The following is a 15,854-nucleotide window of genomic DNA, read 5'->3' on the forward strand; positions in this document are numbered from 1 at the left end:
AAACAGTCACGTTGTTAAAGTGTCTGGGCATAACATTGCAAAGCGATATGAAATGGAACGAGCGTGTGAGGTTTGTGGTAGGGAAGACAAACGAATGACTTTGATTTATTGGGAAAATTTTTTGGAAAGTGTGGTTTATCTATGAAGGAAAGATGGAAACCACATATAGTATGCTAGTGTGACCTAATCTTGAGTACTGTTTGAGTGTTTGGGATTAAAGGAAGACCTCAAAGCAATTGAAAGGTGAGCTGCTACATTTGTTACTGGTAGCTTCCAACAACAGGCAAGTGTTACGGGGATACTTCGGAAACTCAAATGAGAATCACTGCAGAGAAGGTGACTTTCTTTTCAAGGAGTATTTTGAGAACCGGCATTTGAAGCTGACCGCCACCAACATACATTTCAAATAAGGATCACAAAAATAAAGATACAAGAAATTAAGGCTCATATGGAGGCACAGAGTAAGTCATTCTCCCCTCACTCTATTTACTAGTGGAACCGGATGTAAAATGACTAGTAGTACCCTCTGCCATGTCTTGTGGAGTATGTGCAGATGTAGATCACCTTGGAATATCTGCACCTGAAATGTTCCAAATTAGACTGAAACAATAATTTACTTAAACTTAATGCTGAATTAGGGGAACAAGAGGAACATGAGAATCCACAGCCTGTTTCAGAGGTACATTTAGAAGTTTTTTGGTAGAAATTGCATAATGTTCTTCATGCAGAGTTAGTTTCTTTTCAATAAAATTATAGACACACTTGTCTGCATTCTGAGCACTATCTGTGAGGCAGTCTGTACCATGAACGAACATGGTGTGTAGAAGGTATTATGTAACTATTGTTTTAGAAAAGAATATGTTACAGCAATGAGAAAAACTATATGCAATTTCCACAAGAAATGATGACACGCCTGAATACAGGCTTCAGCTCAATCCAATTACAGCTAAATAAATTATTTGTTCAGTGAGGTTGTGAGTTGTTACAGGGTTTGTCAATATTGTAATTCCAAACAGTCAAGGAGATCTCATGCCATACTACATTAAATATTGTAAAAATATTAACTGCAAAGAAAACTTTTCATTGCTGGAAATCTACCACTTTCGATAAACTCATGTGCCATCAACGGTAAAGTAGGAGGAAGAAATATTAAGATTAATGCCCCAAAGATGACGTGGTCATCAGAGAGCACAATTATGGGTTAGGGACAGAAGCTGGCCATGTCCTCTTCATAGGAAACATCATGGCATTTGGCTTCAGCAATTTAGGGAAAACATGGAAAAATTAAATCTAGATGGCAGATTGGGACTTTGAACGGCTGTGCTCTTAAATGCAAGTTGAGCGTCTACATCACCACTGTGCCAATGGACCAATGGAAGTCCCCCCCCAGCCACGCCCCAATCTTTAGTTTCTCTTCTGTTTTTATACTCCTCCAACTGAACAGGCTTCTGCCCTTAAATTATAAGTATAGAAAGTACAGCTAATACATATTTCTGTCTCCATGTGGCAGGCTAGTCATTTACCTCTCTTACACAAATAAATATTGTAAAAATAAATAAATAAATAACCAGGAGTAAATGTAACCATCAGAAGGTCAAACACTAATCGATACACAACAAATAAAATATCTTTACAAGATTTTCTCATTCTCTTCCATTGTTGAAAGCAATTTATTTTTAAATCCACAACAGCTGCCTTAGTGTTAATTTCTTACTGATTATGTGAGTTAATTTATTTACATACCTTGTTGGACAGACACCGAATGACTGAGCATGGTATAGTTGACATTACTTGCACAAATTGTGTAATACCTAATAGCAAGCATAGTTAAAATAATTGATAACACATATACCCACAACTTTATGTCTTAATATTAAGATTAAATTATTAAAAATTTTATTTTTACCTTGGTACTCGGAATGATGTCCTAAACCTGCCACCATCTGTTGTTTCAATTTCAAATTCATCGCATGGATCATCAACTGTACATTCAGAATCTGTAAACAACAAACACATTACTTTGCTTGAATACAGTATATATTTTTAAGAAGAGGAAATACAACTTGGGGAAGTTGTACTTGAGACATATATGAAAAAGAATGAAAGAAATAGAATTAAGGAATTTGTAGTAGGATAGTTCTGATAGAATGTGAATACCTTAAGAGTACAGGAGATCAGCAAAAAAGCAGAAGTGTTGAGTTGTTGACAGGACACACAAAAATGAATGAAAGAAAGGAACACACACACACACACACACACACACACACACACACACACACACACACGTGTAACCATGCACATGTTGGCGTGTCCTTACATAGTGCTCTTTGCACACAAACTCATCGTCCAGCTGCCACTATGTAGGAGTACAGGCGAGCACATGTTCTTGCATGCATGAGCACTTTTGTGTGTGTGTGTGTGTGTGTGTGTGTGTGTGTGTGTGTGTGTGTGTGTGTGTGCACGCACAGGGTTTACTCTGAAAGCTATCAAGTTTCCTTTCTCTTTTTGTGTTTCCCTGCCAATGACTCAACGCTTCTGTTTTTGATGAGTGGTCCCTTTCACTCGTAAACAGGAAACATAATAGTAACATAATAGTTATAAAAGGATTTGAGAAACAAAGGCATCAATCATCTTACACAGGAGGCTACAATTATTATTAACAGAAGATAATGATTCTTTCAAATTAGCTAGTTTCTTATCAACAAATGGGAAATAGGAAAGAGTAAAAACCCCTATCCATAGCTGAGACTGCTAAAGCACGCACGAATGGACTGTCAGTATTTGGTCGGCTATGGAAAGAGAGGTGGTGGTGGTGAAAAGTTCCTAATCACCAGTATCTGCATCAGTGTCTTGCATTATATCTCCATCTACAGCTATACTCTGCAAACCACCACAAAGTAAGTGACAGAGGGTATGTCCTGTAGTATCAGTTACTAGGGTTTCTTTCTGTTCCATTCACGTATGGAGTGCAGGAAGAATGACTGATTGAATGCCTCTGTGAGTGCATTAATTATTCTAATCTCATTATCCCTATGTAAGTGATATGTGGGAGTTTTAGTATATTCTTAGAGTAATCATTTAAAGCTGGTTCTTGATACTTTGTTAATAGACTTTCTCAGGATAATTCACATCTATCTTCAAGAGTCTTCCAGTTCAGTTCCTTCAGTATCTCTGTGACACTTTCCACAGATTAAACAAACCTGTGACCATTCATGCTGTCCTTCTCCATATACCTTCAGTATCCCCTGTTAGTCCTATCTGGTATGGGTCACACAACACTTGAGCAATATTGTAGAATCTGTCAAATGAGTGATTTGTAAGCAATCTCCTTTGTAGATTGATTGCACTTCCCAGTATTCTACCAATAAATCGGTCTACCACCTGCTTTACCCAAGACTGAACCTATGTGATCATTCCATTTAAAATCCCTACGTGTTACACCCACACCCAGGTGTTTGTAAGAGACGGCCGATTCCAACAGTGACTCACTGATATTATATGTGTAGGATACTATGTTTTTCTTCATTTTGTAAAGTACACAATTTTACATTTTTGAAGATTTAAAGCAATCTGTCAATCTTTGCATCACTTTGATATCTTATCAAGATCTGACTGAATATTTATGCTGATTCTTTCAGATAATAATTCATTATAGATAACTGTATCATCTGCAAAATGCCTGGTTTCACTATTAATATTGTCTGCAAGGTCATTAATATACAATATGAACAGCAAAGGTCCCAACACACTTCCGTGGGTCATACCTGAAGTTACTTCTACATCTGACAATGACTACCCACCCAAGGTGACATGCTGTGTCCTCCCTGCTAAAAAGTCCTTGACCCAGTCACAAATTTCACTCGATAGCTTCCCACATGATTGTACTTTTGACAATAAGTATAGGTGATGGACTAAGTCAAATGCTTTCCTGAAATCAAGAACTACTGCATCTACTTGGTTGCCTTGATCCAAAGCTTTCATTATGTCATGTGAGAAAAGTGCAAGTTGGGTTTCACATCGTCATTGTTTCCGAAATCCATGCAGACTGGTATTGAGGAGACCACTCTGTTCAAGCTACTTCATTATGTTTGTACTCAAAATTAAATTAAAATCCAAATTCTGCAGCGCTTCATGAACTGAAGGCATGTGACACTGGTGAGATAAACTGTCTATCAGATGGTGACATTCAGCTCACTGGCGATCTTGGTGTTATTCAAGAGGAGTAAGCTATGTGCCAGAACCAAATTTCACCCTGTCACTTCTCTTCAGCCATAAAAAAACAAACCAGTAATCACATTGTACAAGTGCTCATAACAGTCATTCACATGACAAAAATACACACTCGACACTTCACAGCAGGTTGGAGTAAGGCAATGGCACTAGGATCTTGCCTAGAATGTGCGGTGCAGGTTCCTACATCTACAACCCCACACTCATTCCTATATGTGTCTATCAACAATACTACACATTTCACTTCTGAGGGTAAGCACGAGCCATCAAATCTGTCTCATAATTTATTAATTTTAATCATTGTGAGATTAAGGGTTAGAATGCTTAGTGAAAGACCACTGTTCACCTGTTCAACAATCATCAGTCTTCTGTCTGACATGGTTGAGTTTGGGACCTTGAGTAGTATGTTAGTGTCAATAACAAACAACGCTGCACTTGAACAGATCTTTAAGGTTACTTGAAGGCTATTAAGAACAGATGCAAGCCAATAGCAAACGTTTTAGGACTCCATATTTTACATTTCTCATTCCAAATATAGCATTATTTGTGAGGACACTAAGTAAATGTGACCCCACTGCCTTCTATTATGGAGGTAACACCCCGCCCATGCAAGTGGGATATCATAATACTGTAGCTTTCCAATCAGAATTTTAAGAACCATGTTTGGCAAACTAAGTAGTTTTCAGAACTAAGTTCCCACTGTCTCTGAAAAATGGGAGTTTGGTATCAGTGACTGTCAACAGTTTTGAACAATAGCAGGGAGACACAAACTTTTTAAGTGAGAACCAGTCAAAAACAATCATTGTTCAGTGAACAATAGAGATAAGGGTTTTCGTAATTACTACAAGAGAAAGATAAACAAATCTATCATAAAATAGATAACTGGAAGCATAAATAAGACTGTAATAAAAATTGAACTGAGACAGGCAGGACCTGTAGCCAGGGGAACAGATGGTGCAATAGACAGACCAAGGAAATTATTTGCGGTATTCCGAAAGATATGAAGACATCAGGATAACAAGAAAATGAGAGTTGGACAGACGATATTAGAAACATGCAGGACTAACATGTGTACATACAAATAAAGATCACAATGAATGGGAAAGCCTAGAGGAGTCCTTTGTCCAACAGCGGATTTCAAATAGCCACTGGTAAACAGTGAAGATCACTCAGTTGGACCTGTAGTTCTTAACATCACTCTTTTTAACTTTTTTAAAAGTTAGGACACCTTTTGTTGCTGTGAAAGATTGGAGGAAGTAGCCTGACAGTAAGAGCAACTTATTACATATGACAAGGGACAAATTACACGATTAGCAGATTTATTTTACAAGGTAATTGGTAGTCTCATCAATACCACATAAGAGAGTATTTGGTTTCTGCATTATATTACAGCAGATTTTATTTGCAGTCTCTTGACACAGAAGAAAGCAATCTTCAGAGCAATACCAGATCTTAATTAATGTTTGCCAGAAGTATTTTTTAAGTGATAACTGAATGTTTCACTTTTTAGTGCACACTTAATGCTCTTAATGCACATTCTGAGTGGGTCTTTGCCTTTCTTACCAGATGTCTCACAGATTACTTGTCACTTGTTTTTCAGTTGTGGAAATACTGATGTTCCACTCAACATCTTTGACCAATAACATCACCAAAATTGTGGATGTAGCTCACTCATTGAAAAAAATGCCCTCCATAGCAAAAATTATAGTTTTTTTGCAAGATGCTGCATTAATTCGCTTCACTATCTCAAACCAAATTGTCACATCTCAAGCTAACCCACACCTCAAGTTACACTAGACATTTTTATGTCACCAAACCTAACATTTTCTTTCCACTAACTAAACTAGACCTAGGGTCATAGGTGTCCATTCAACACGTGTAGACCCCTCCTGCAATCTGGGTACAGTCTTTTTTAATTCATTAGAGAATTCTCTCACATTTCTGGCAATCACTGACTGCAGATTTAATATTGGTGAGTGAGACAGGAAAATGTTACTTTAGAAATCACATGGATATACCATGGAGTTTTTCAGTTGTTGCACTGTTCATGGGAAATTAGGATGGTTACAAACATTTACAGAACAGTGCTGAAATAATGTCCTGAATCTTTTCTGTCACTTCCTTGTCAACTGGGTAGGACTTTATTAAAGTTTAATCCACATATTTCCAATTTTGACAAGTATTTGTATGGCACGTTTTTCTTGCTATCCAACAAGATTCTCACCATCACTCTGTTGTTCTTCTACAATTACAGATTTTTAATATCCAGTTTTATGAATAATTTTTTTGTGAACATTACAAAGCATAACTCATATGCCCAGGATTTAACCATTCAAGGACATTATTTAAGGTTGTTGAATCAAGAAGGCGGCATTCGCGTTTATAACAATAACATGGAAAGATGTACTTTGCATATACCACAGAAATATTCTTGCTGTTTAGGTATAAAGTAATATACCTTTAAAAATACTATGTGGATAACTATCTGTTGTTTGGCCAAGCAGTGGAAGGGGCGCACACACACAAAGGGTTCAAATTTTACAAGATTTCAGAGCCAGTGGCTCCTCCTTCTGGCAGAACAGTTGAAAAGGAGGAAGAGAGGTGAAGGAAAACGACTGGAGAGGTTCAGGGAAAGGTGTACAGTTCGGAAAATTCAAGGGAAACTTAACAGACGGGATGAGGAGGATTGCTGGGGAGTGCACCAGACGAGATTTGAAAACCTTAGAGTTTAAAGGTGGAAGACAGAGTAATATGCAAGACAGAGAATACTACTAAAACATCGTGCATGAGTTAATAAGAGTGAAAAGCTAACTGCATTGTAGGTAACAGAGGTGGGAGGTGGGTAGGTGAAAAATAGGTCAGAAAATCAAAACTAAAATGGAGTGAAGAGTAGTTACTGTGAAGAAATGCTGAGACAGAAGAAATTAACATAAATTAAGGCCAGGTGGGTGGTGAGAACCAGGGACATGTTGTAACTCTAGTTCCCACCTGCGGAGTTCTGAGAAACTGGTGTCTGGGGGAAGTATCCAGATGGCGCATGTGGCAAAATAGGTGCTGAGGTCATGACTGTCATGTTGTAGAGCATGTTCTGCAGCAGGATATTGTGTGTTGCCTGTATACACCATCTGCCTATGCTCATTAATCCTGACTGATAACTAGGTGATAGTCATGCCAATGTAAAAAGGAAAAAAGTGTTTACATAACAGCTGGGATATGAAGTGTCATTTCACAGGTGGCACTCCCTTTGACAGTATATGTTTTGCCAGTTACAGGGCTGGAATAAGTGGTGGTAGGAAAGTGCATAGGGCATAGGGCAAGTCTTGCAGTGAGGACGGTCACAGGGGTAGGAGCCGTAGGGTAGGGAGATGGGTGCAGAAGGAGCATAGGGTCTGACATGGATATTGCAGAGATGGGAGAGCAATGAAAGCCTATTCTAGGTGTGGTGAACAAAATCTCAGACAGAATGGATCTTATTTCAGGATATGATTTTAGGAAGTCATGGCCTTGTCGAATTAGCTGATTAATACATTCAAGACCAGGATAATACTGGGTGGCAAGTGATGTGCTCCAAAGCTGTTTTTGAAGAGATCAGCAGCACCAGAATTCGATGTGATGGCCTGGGAAACCTGCTTTTGAACAAGGCTGTTGTGATAATTACTTCCATTGAGGGCTATAGTGTGAAACCTAACAGTCCATTGAAACCAATTTAAAAAACACGTATTTTTTGACCATACACACAATTTCTCACCTAGGGGTGTAGGTAAACATGTACTTGTGGAATGGATACAAAGAAACCAGTTACTATATTATAATTGTACTGAAGGGTGTAGGTCCTGTAATTGGTAGGAACATTCCCCGAACCATGAAACCTTTTTTAATTAATAAAAATAGAAAGTGGATTGTTAACACCACATATCTGAGCATTTATACATGGTTAAGTTACTATATACCTGAAAATTCAATTTTGTATTCATTCTATAAGAGCTATTGTAGTTGTTGAATTGGTTTTAAAATGAGAGCTTTAATTGTAATTTTGTTAAAGAGCCCTTTTTTAACAATACCAAGGATGAGGATTGTTTGGTATCACATATATAGGGGCAGTCATGTTAGCAGAGGAGGTCATAGTTTGAGATGAGTTTGTGCACGTAACATGTACATCTTTTTTGAGTTAAAATAAAGTTATCTGAAACAAAAAATTGTAAGTATTGCTTATTTTGACTTAACAGACAAGTAAAGCAGACAACATGTACCACAGGACAACTTGCAGTGGCAGATCAAGACACTGATGATGAGTACACCCAGTTATAATTTATAACAATATAAATTAATAGTAGCTTTTTTATGATAGAAACTTTCCAAGTGGTATATGGAGCTGTATTTAATCTTACCTTTTTGTTTCAGAAAAATCCATATCATATTTGAATGTTATGCAAAAAACATCAAGATGGTAAACGGCTGGATTACAATACAAAGGATGTAGTGACGAACGAGAAAGGAGGTGGACTGAGAGGAGAAAAAGTGCTGTAAGTGCAAAATTTTGTTTAATTTTTTTAACTTGTTTTAAAATTCTTTTTGCTGGCTTTGTTGAAATGGAGGACAATAGGGAAGTTGAAGCTAACAAGCAGAATGGTACAAATGTTAGTGGGGAGGAAATGAATGATAATGAGGCAATTTGCACACCAATCAATGATGATCTTAACAGTGACCACAATACTATAAGGGTATGGTCACCTTTTCATGGGTTTGAGTCAAGTGTGTGTGTGTCTTAGATATATTAGTTCAACTAATGGAGGAACGGAAAAAGTCGCTCGAGTCTATTGAAAAGAAGTTAAATGGACTTGGGAACAAAATTCTTGAAACAAAATATAGCTTAGAAACATGTTGGGTACAAGTAGACAAAAATACCAAAAACAAGTCAGTTATAGAGAGGGAAATTTCTACCTTAAAACAAGAACAGCAGAACTATGAAGAAATGTTAGATTCTGTAGAAAGAAAAGACAATAGTTGCGAAGAATTTGCAACCTCAGAATTTCAACAATTAAAAAAGTTTAACGATGACGTGGTGAAAAAATCTAGTTAGTAAGAGCAGTTAGGATCCTTCTACTATCCTGGAGTATACAGTGCGCAACATGTAAGGTACAAGACTTTGGCAAAATTGCGAAGGACAATTTTACTGAATTAGAAATCTTTCAGCAACAACAATCAATTTTGGAATAATATTAATATCAAAATCTTTTCAGGGGAAGGGAATATACATCCTGTCGACTTTATATTTCAAATTAAAGACAATTTTGAAAGTAGTATGAGTGACAATTTAAAAATTAAATTCATTAAAAAATTCTTGGACGTTGAGGCTCTCTCATGGGGTAACCAGACAATCAAACCTGACATGTCTTTTTCTGAAGCTGAACGTGCCTTTATGAATAAATTTTGGTCGGAAACTAGACAAGCCAGAATCAAGTCCGAGTTCTTAAATGGTCCAAATTTCAGGCAAGGTAGTGGTCGAATGAAAACATTTTGTGAACAGCAGTTAAAAACATTAGTGCATTCAGGTAAGCTATTAGATGAGATGATACAAATTGACGCCTTGAAGAGACATCTGCCACAGAGTGTACAGTGGAGTCTGGTCTATGGGCCTGATGACACTACTGAGGAATTTTTAAGATATATAGACAAATTAGACCTAGCCTGGGAAAGGAATGAAAGGCAAAATGACAGTAGAAATAGAAACAACAGAGCTTTCAATGATCATTTCAGACATAGAGATAGGAGGGGAGATTTTAGAAATGAAAATTATAGGGAAGAATACCAAGGGAATAATACATTCAGAAATGATGACAGAAGAAATGGGGAAAGAAATGATAGGCAGAGACCAGAAATTTTGAAGCAAGAAGTATGCAGTGGGGACAAGGTCAAGGAAATAATGGTAACAATTTTGATAACAGAAGGAATGTTCTGAGAAACTAAGTCCTGCCTCTTTCGGAGCCTGGCAGAGTGATGCAAATAGAAATGGTAATTATAATCAGGCACATTGTGGTGATTTCAGAAGGGGAAAGGGTAGAACAAACAGGACTTACCAAAACTGTGTGTCCAAAAGACAACCTGAAGTGAACAGAATAAATTTTGATAGGGATTTTTTTTTCTATCCGAAAACAAAGTAGGAAAAGATAATCTGAATTTAAAATACAGGAAAACATTTTGACAAATTTTTTTGATAGTAGTAATGTAGTAGTAGTTACTGATAGTGATGAGAACAGATCTGATGAGTATGGTTTGGTGAAAATGTTGAGTGATCGTGAAATGAGTGAAAGAACTGATATTGGTGTTGTATGTATGGAAGCTGATGATCATGTACTTAGAAATGAAAGTGAGGACGACAGTGTTATTCCAGATAAAATTTCAGTAAGCAATACACAGGAAAAATATGTTGTGGTAGAACAGAATGATCATAGTGTTGAAGTTGTTGGTGTATGTGAAGAAGTGTGTGAAGATGGAAATGAATTTGGTGTTGAGAATAATATTAAGTGTGATGATAGTGTTTATGATGATGATGATGATGATGATGATGATGATACTATATTGCTCACAGAATTGGATGGAACGGTATATGCAGAAGTTAAGGTTGATGATCGTATGCTGAATGATTCTGGAAACTCTGATGTAAGCTTGAATAATGATTTTGAAATAAGTAGAAAAGTAGATGATAGTTTAATTTTGCCAGTAGATGTTTGTGATATTGTGTCTGAATGTAGTGACTATAGTAACAGATGTAAGCTTAGTGACCAAAAGTTTAAAATCATAAATTAAATTTGTCAAAATGTGTATTTAGGGAAAGAAAGTTGTTTTGAAAATTTGGAACAGGTACCGAATAGTAATTCAATCAGTAAATGTGAATAAGTAGTGGAGGAAGGGAGTGTATGTGTTGAAATTAGTAGCTTGCAGACAGATTTGAGGGACAAATTCAAATGGTTCAAATGGCTCTGAGCACTATGGGACTTAACATCTATGGTCATCAGTCCCCTAGAACTTAGAACTACTTAAGCCTAACTAACCTAAGGACATCACACAACACCCAGTCATCACGAGGCAGAGAAAATCCCTGACCCCGTGGGCGGGAAGCGAGAACGCTACCGCACGACCACGAGCTGCGGACTTTGAGGGACATTTGCAAAAGTAATTACCCAGTTAGTGAAAGTACTACAAAACCAAATGAACAACCAGCAAATATTAAACTTGTGCTGAAGAATTTATACTCTATGTCACACAGACAAATTCGTGTTGTATACTGTGTCATGCTATGCTATGAATATTTTGATCCAGTAGTAATGAAAATACTAACTGAAAGAAAATTATAACTCATAAGAAGTGCAATTAATGTCCACTGCTTTCTGTAAATTCAAACAGTGAGAAGTGAAAAATCGGTTAACTTAACACATTTGAAGATACAATAAAATATTTTTTTGTAGTTTACATTTATTTTTTTGTGTGTAAACATCTGCATATTTGCCTATATTTTTGTCTATTCATAGAGTGGGGGTTGAAAAGTGAATATCTGAACATTTGTGTATGCTTTTACCTGGCACAGATTGGATGTTGTTTAATATTTATGTAGGACCATTTGAAGTTGTTGAAAACCCACATCCAAATGCATACAGACTTGTATAGTTCTTCGATATTTGACAAACCATCAAGAATTTATTTGAAATGCATCTTACAATGCACTGTCAAGATCATACTGTATACTTTAGCAAACCCTAAGGTAAGTACTTTAACCCTGTGAAAGTGAAGTAATTAATAGAAAGAAATTTATTCTAATCGCTGTCATCACTGAATATTTGAACTTTTTCTTAAATTCTTATATCCATCACGAATTAAGAATTAAAAAAGTGATTTTAGGAGATGAGATTACATTATGTGCACTACATAGTCAAGGCAAAATCTGGGGATGAAAATCCTCTCAGAAACTTTTCAGTAATTTTGCAGTGAAATTTAACGGGTAGGGGGTCTGTGTTACTTACATATACACCATATGGCATATGGTGCCTTGCCCAAGCCAGTGACTCCATATATATTTTCTGGAATCACTTCTCTTCTACTACCCTATCTAGTTAGTAAGAGCAGTTAGGATCCTTCTACTATCCTGGAGTATACAGTGCGCAACATGTAAGGTACAAGACTATATCTTGACCCGGCACTTAACTTACAGTGTGGAGAACAAAACGACGCCAATCTCAATTTTTTTTAGTAACCAGTATTTTCAAAATGATATCCATTTTTCTTATTAAGATTCATCATGTAGTAATTTGCTACTGTGTACCAGTAAAATATGAACAGAGTAATTTAGTATATGGTGCATTTTGCAGTCCAGTTATTGTAGGAAATGAAAGCAATCATGATAGGATTTGACTGGCTGTTTGTGTGGTACGGATATTAAATGTCTGACAGATGTCACTCAAAAATGTTGTATGGTACCCTGAATAATGAGTATAGCTACCAAAGCAAACCCAAACATACATACCATGACTCCATTACACTGTAACCATGTACAGCTCCATTTTCAAAGAAGAAGGCAAGACATAAACACAATCTCCATATTTATTTTTTCAAGGCTATGACTTCTGATGAAACATGTAGTGACAGGCATAACAATTTTATGAGGACAGTAAGAACAGATGCTATTTCAAATGATGACTACCTCAAAACATCCTGACGAAATTCCTCAGAAGGTTGCAAGCGAAACCAATGCTCTGAGCTAGTGTCTCTCTTTCTTTTTTCAAGTCACATCCTCTCTCACTTTTCTGTCCAAACTGACCCTCCTTCCACTATCCATGTCCTCCAATAGTTAGTTAGTCAGTGATTAGTTAATAGAGAGAGAATGTTGTTTAAATGAATACAGTTGGTCAGAAAATGTAATAAAGCAACACATGTACGAATTTTGAGGAGAGTTGGTCTGAAGTTTACTTATGATGTCTGTGCAGTTATAAGGAAATTCTATCACTTTACATCTTGGATGTGATTACAATTAGGTTAGCCTGTTTATAGTCTCCTATATGTGTTCTGATTTAAACATTAAGACTGAATAGGAAAGCTAGTTTGTCCGGTTACTATACCAATTACGTGAAAGTCACTGGATACGATATTGAATCACTATCAGATACGAAAATATTCTGTGCCATGATCTTGTCTATATTATTTATTGGAACTACTGTGTACATAGCAAAGGAACATTTCTCAGGAAGAAATTTATTATGTTTATATTAGTTGAATAGCTCCGTCTGTGGAGCATGAAGAAAATGGAAATTTATGTTGGAAATAGTTACTGGGACAGAAGTGTTTCTGATTCCTAGGTTTTGAGATTCATACAGTTTTTCTTTTAATGCTATTTCTACTGCCTCAATGGGTATTATGGTCAGCCATTGGTAGTCTTGTTCAATAATTCTTTTACCTTTTAGTACTATAAGATAGGGATGATGTTTGCTACATGTCTGGTATCTGTATATATTATACCATCTGTTTGATATAGATATAAGGTGTTGTGTATATTACTTTTGTCATAATATCTGCTCAAATTGGGAAACTGCTCAGCTATATATCTCATGTGATGCAGGATGTTTGAATTGAATATACACCCATTAGGTTGGCCTATAGTCTGAAACTGAAAATTGTCAATCTTAATATATTAATAGATTATAGGATTTTAAATGGTTACATTCTTGTATGACACCAATCTAGAAACTTGTATATATTTTCTCTAACTTAAATACTTCAGGGACTTAGGTTTATATCTAATGTGACGTACTTAATGAAAACCAGTTAAATGTTTTGATATTATATCACTTGAATTCTGATGGCCATAAACAATTCCTATGTAATGAGCAGCAAAGGCAAAGCTATGTCATCAGGATTTGTATTCATGGTAAATCTGTTGTCTTTCAAATGGAGTCTAGGTTATTCATTATTCCTTACCTGATAATGAAATGTATAAATCATACCTTTAGAATGGCTGAACTAACCAATTTGAGTCCTAACTTTTGACACGTTCAAATGTAACTTGTGATACTTCACCCTTCGTATTAACCTATGTTGGAACTTATCCTTACCTATGCCCAATTTTCTTTGCTGTCTGATCTGATGTCGCTGCATCATGTCTAATGTGGGGACAATCTACGAGAAGACTGTCAAATGGTTGTTGAGCAGTATAGGTTCTGGAAGTAACCTGCTGGTACTTAATGTACCAATGTAAATCTGATTCTATGGTTGCATGTGGCCATGTTGGCTTAAAGTCTCTACAGGAAGATGCTGAAAATTTGGAATGACAACATCTAAGCTAAGAAAACATGATGCCTTTGACAGTTATTGTGGGCAAATCCCTCTATACACCCTTGTGGTTTCCTGACCTGAAATGTTCATGTTGGTTCAGTCGCTCTAAAGTCTGAGTTTGACTTCTACAGAAGTAAGGTCTTTTGGTCCCTCAGGTGTTAAAGTCATTATTCCTGACATAATTTTACCATGAAAATTGATGTCTGAAAGGCTATCTATTAATGTTTCTTGTCCACCATGAAATGGGAACTGGATTAATGTTCTTTTTAACATTTCATATTTGTATAGAGGCGAACTTGTTTTATTCCTGTGATTAGTCTTAGATTTTATGGTATGTCTACTTGTTAGGAAAGATAGCTAAGCAGATTAAATTTTGAGTATACATGAATTTATTTGAGTATTTGATGTAGGATAAGTTTCCTTTCTCCTTTTTTTGTCCTTTTAAAGTAGTCTATGTAAGCTCTTAACTCAGAACATATAGCCTTAGTAAGTGAACAGAATTACAGGGACATTGGGATACCCTCGGTAAATGTGGGTGATGTAAGCCCAAAGCTATTTAAATCATTACTGTAGTATCAAGATAAGAACGTATGTGACATACACAAACTCTAAGTAAACAACGTTTCTTGCACTTGGATGATCACCCCAAAGAGTCATTCCACTCTGTTTATTTATGGATCTGAAACTTATTGTGATTTGATGTGATATTTCTGTACCTTATTACTATATTTTCATGTTTACATACTAATTATGTTTGAGCTGCAACAGATATCAGAGGAACTGAGTATTTCTGTATCTCGCTTTAGTTTTTCCATGTTTATGTATCAGTTATGGCACAGGTTTCTATATTTTCATGTATATGTAATCAATTATGTTTGATCTAAACCAGATATTAGAGGAAATGATTGTAAGTCAGCTGGTTGTATCTAGCATTTGTTACTTGAATTAACCAACACAGAGTTAAAGATGTCAATTACTCTGTCTTGCAGAATGCTAATTGTTTACCCTTCATTGATCAGTCAATAGGGAGTGTTGGGGTTAATTTTCGGGGACTGGGAAGGTGAAGCTGTGGCAAGTCCGTTCTGCAGGGAATGCTGAACACACTTCTCCCTCCCGCGTCACAGTGTAGTACTGGAACAGTGGGGGTCCTGGGTAGGGGGGTTTCCTGTCTCTGGGGTCTGTCATCCTCTCTTCTTCAACTCCAACACTCCGAATCTTCTATTTCATTTCTTACTTGTCATCAGAGTACCAAACTATCCTTCCCTCTGTCTACATGCATATGTCTCTATTGCTGAGACCCTTCT

General features: G+C 36.5%; 1 protein-coding gene across 1 annotated transcript in view; it reads right to left on the bottom strand.

Moving 5' to 3' along the window:
• The window catches only part of LOC124777238 (activating signal cointegrator 1 complex subunit 1), a 65,424-nt gene that overhangs the window by 43,173 nt on the left and 6,397 nt on the right, over nucleotides 1–15,854 (bottom strand). Inside the window, exon 2 of the mRNA XM_047252564.1 lies at nucleotides 1,907–1,997. Coding sequence (XP_047108520.1) covers nucleotides 1,907–1,997 — 91 coding nt within the window. The remainder of the gene's footprint in view (nucleotides 1–1,906; nucleotides 1,998–15,854) is intronic.

The sequence above is a fragment of the Schistocerca piceifrons genome, chromosome 2, assembly GCF_021461385.2.
Source record: "Schistocerca piceifrons isolate TAMUIC-IGC-003096 chromosome 2, iqSchPice1.1, whole genome shotgun sequence".
NCBI classification, from domain to species: domain Eukaryota; kingdom Metazoa; phylum Arthropoda; class Insecta; order Orthoptera; family Acrididae; genus Schistocerca; species Schistocerca piceifrons.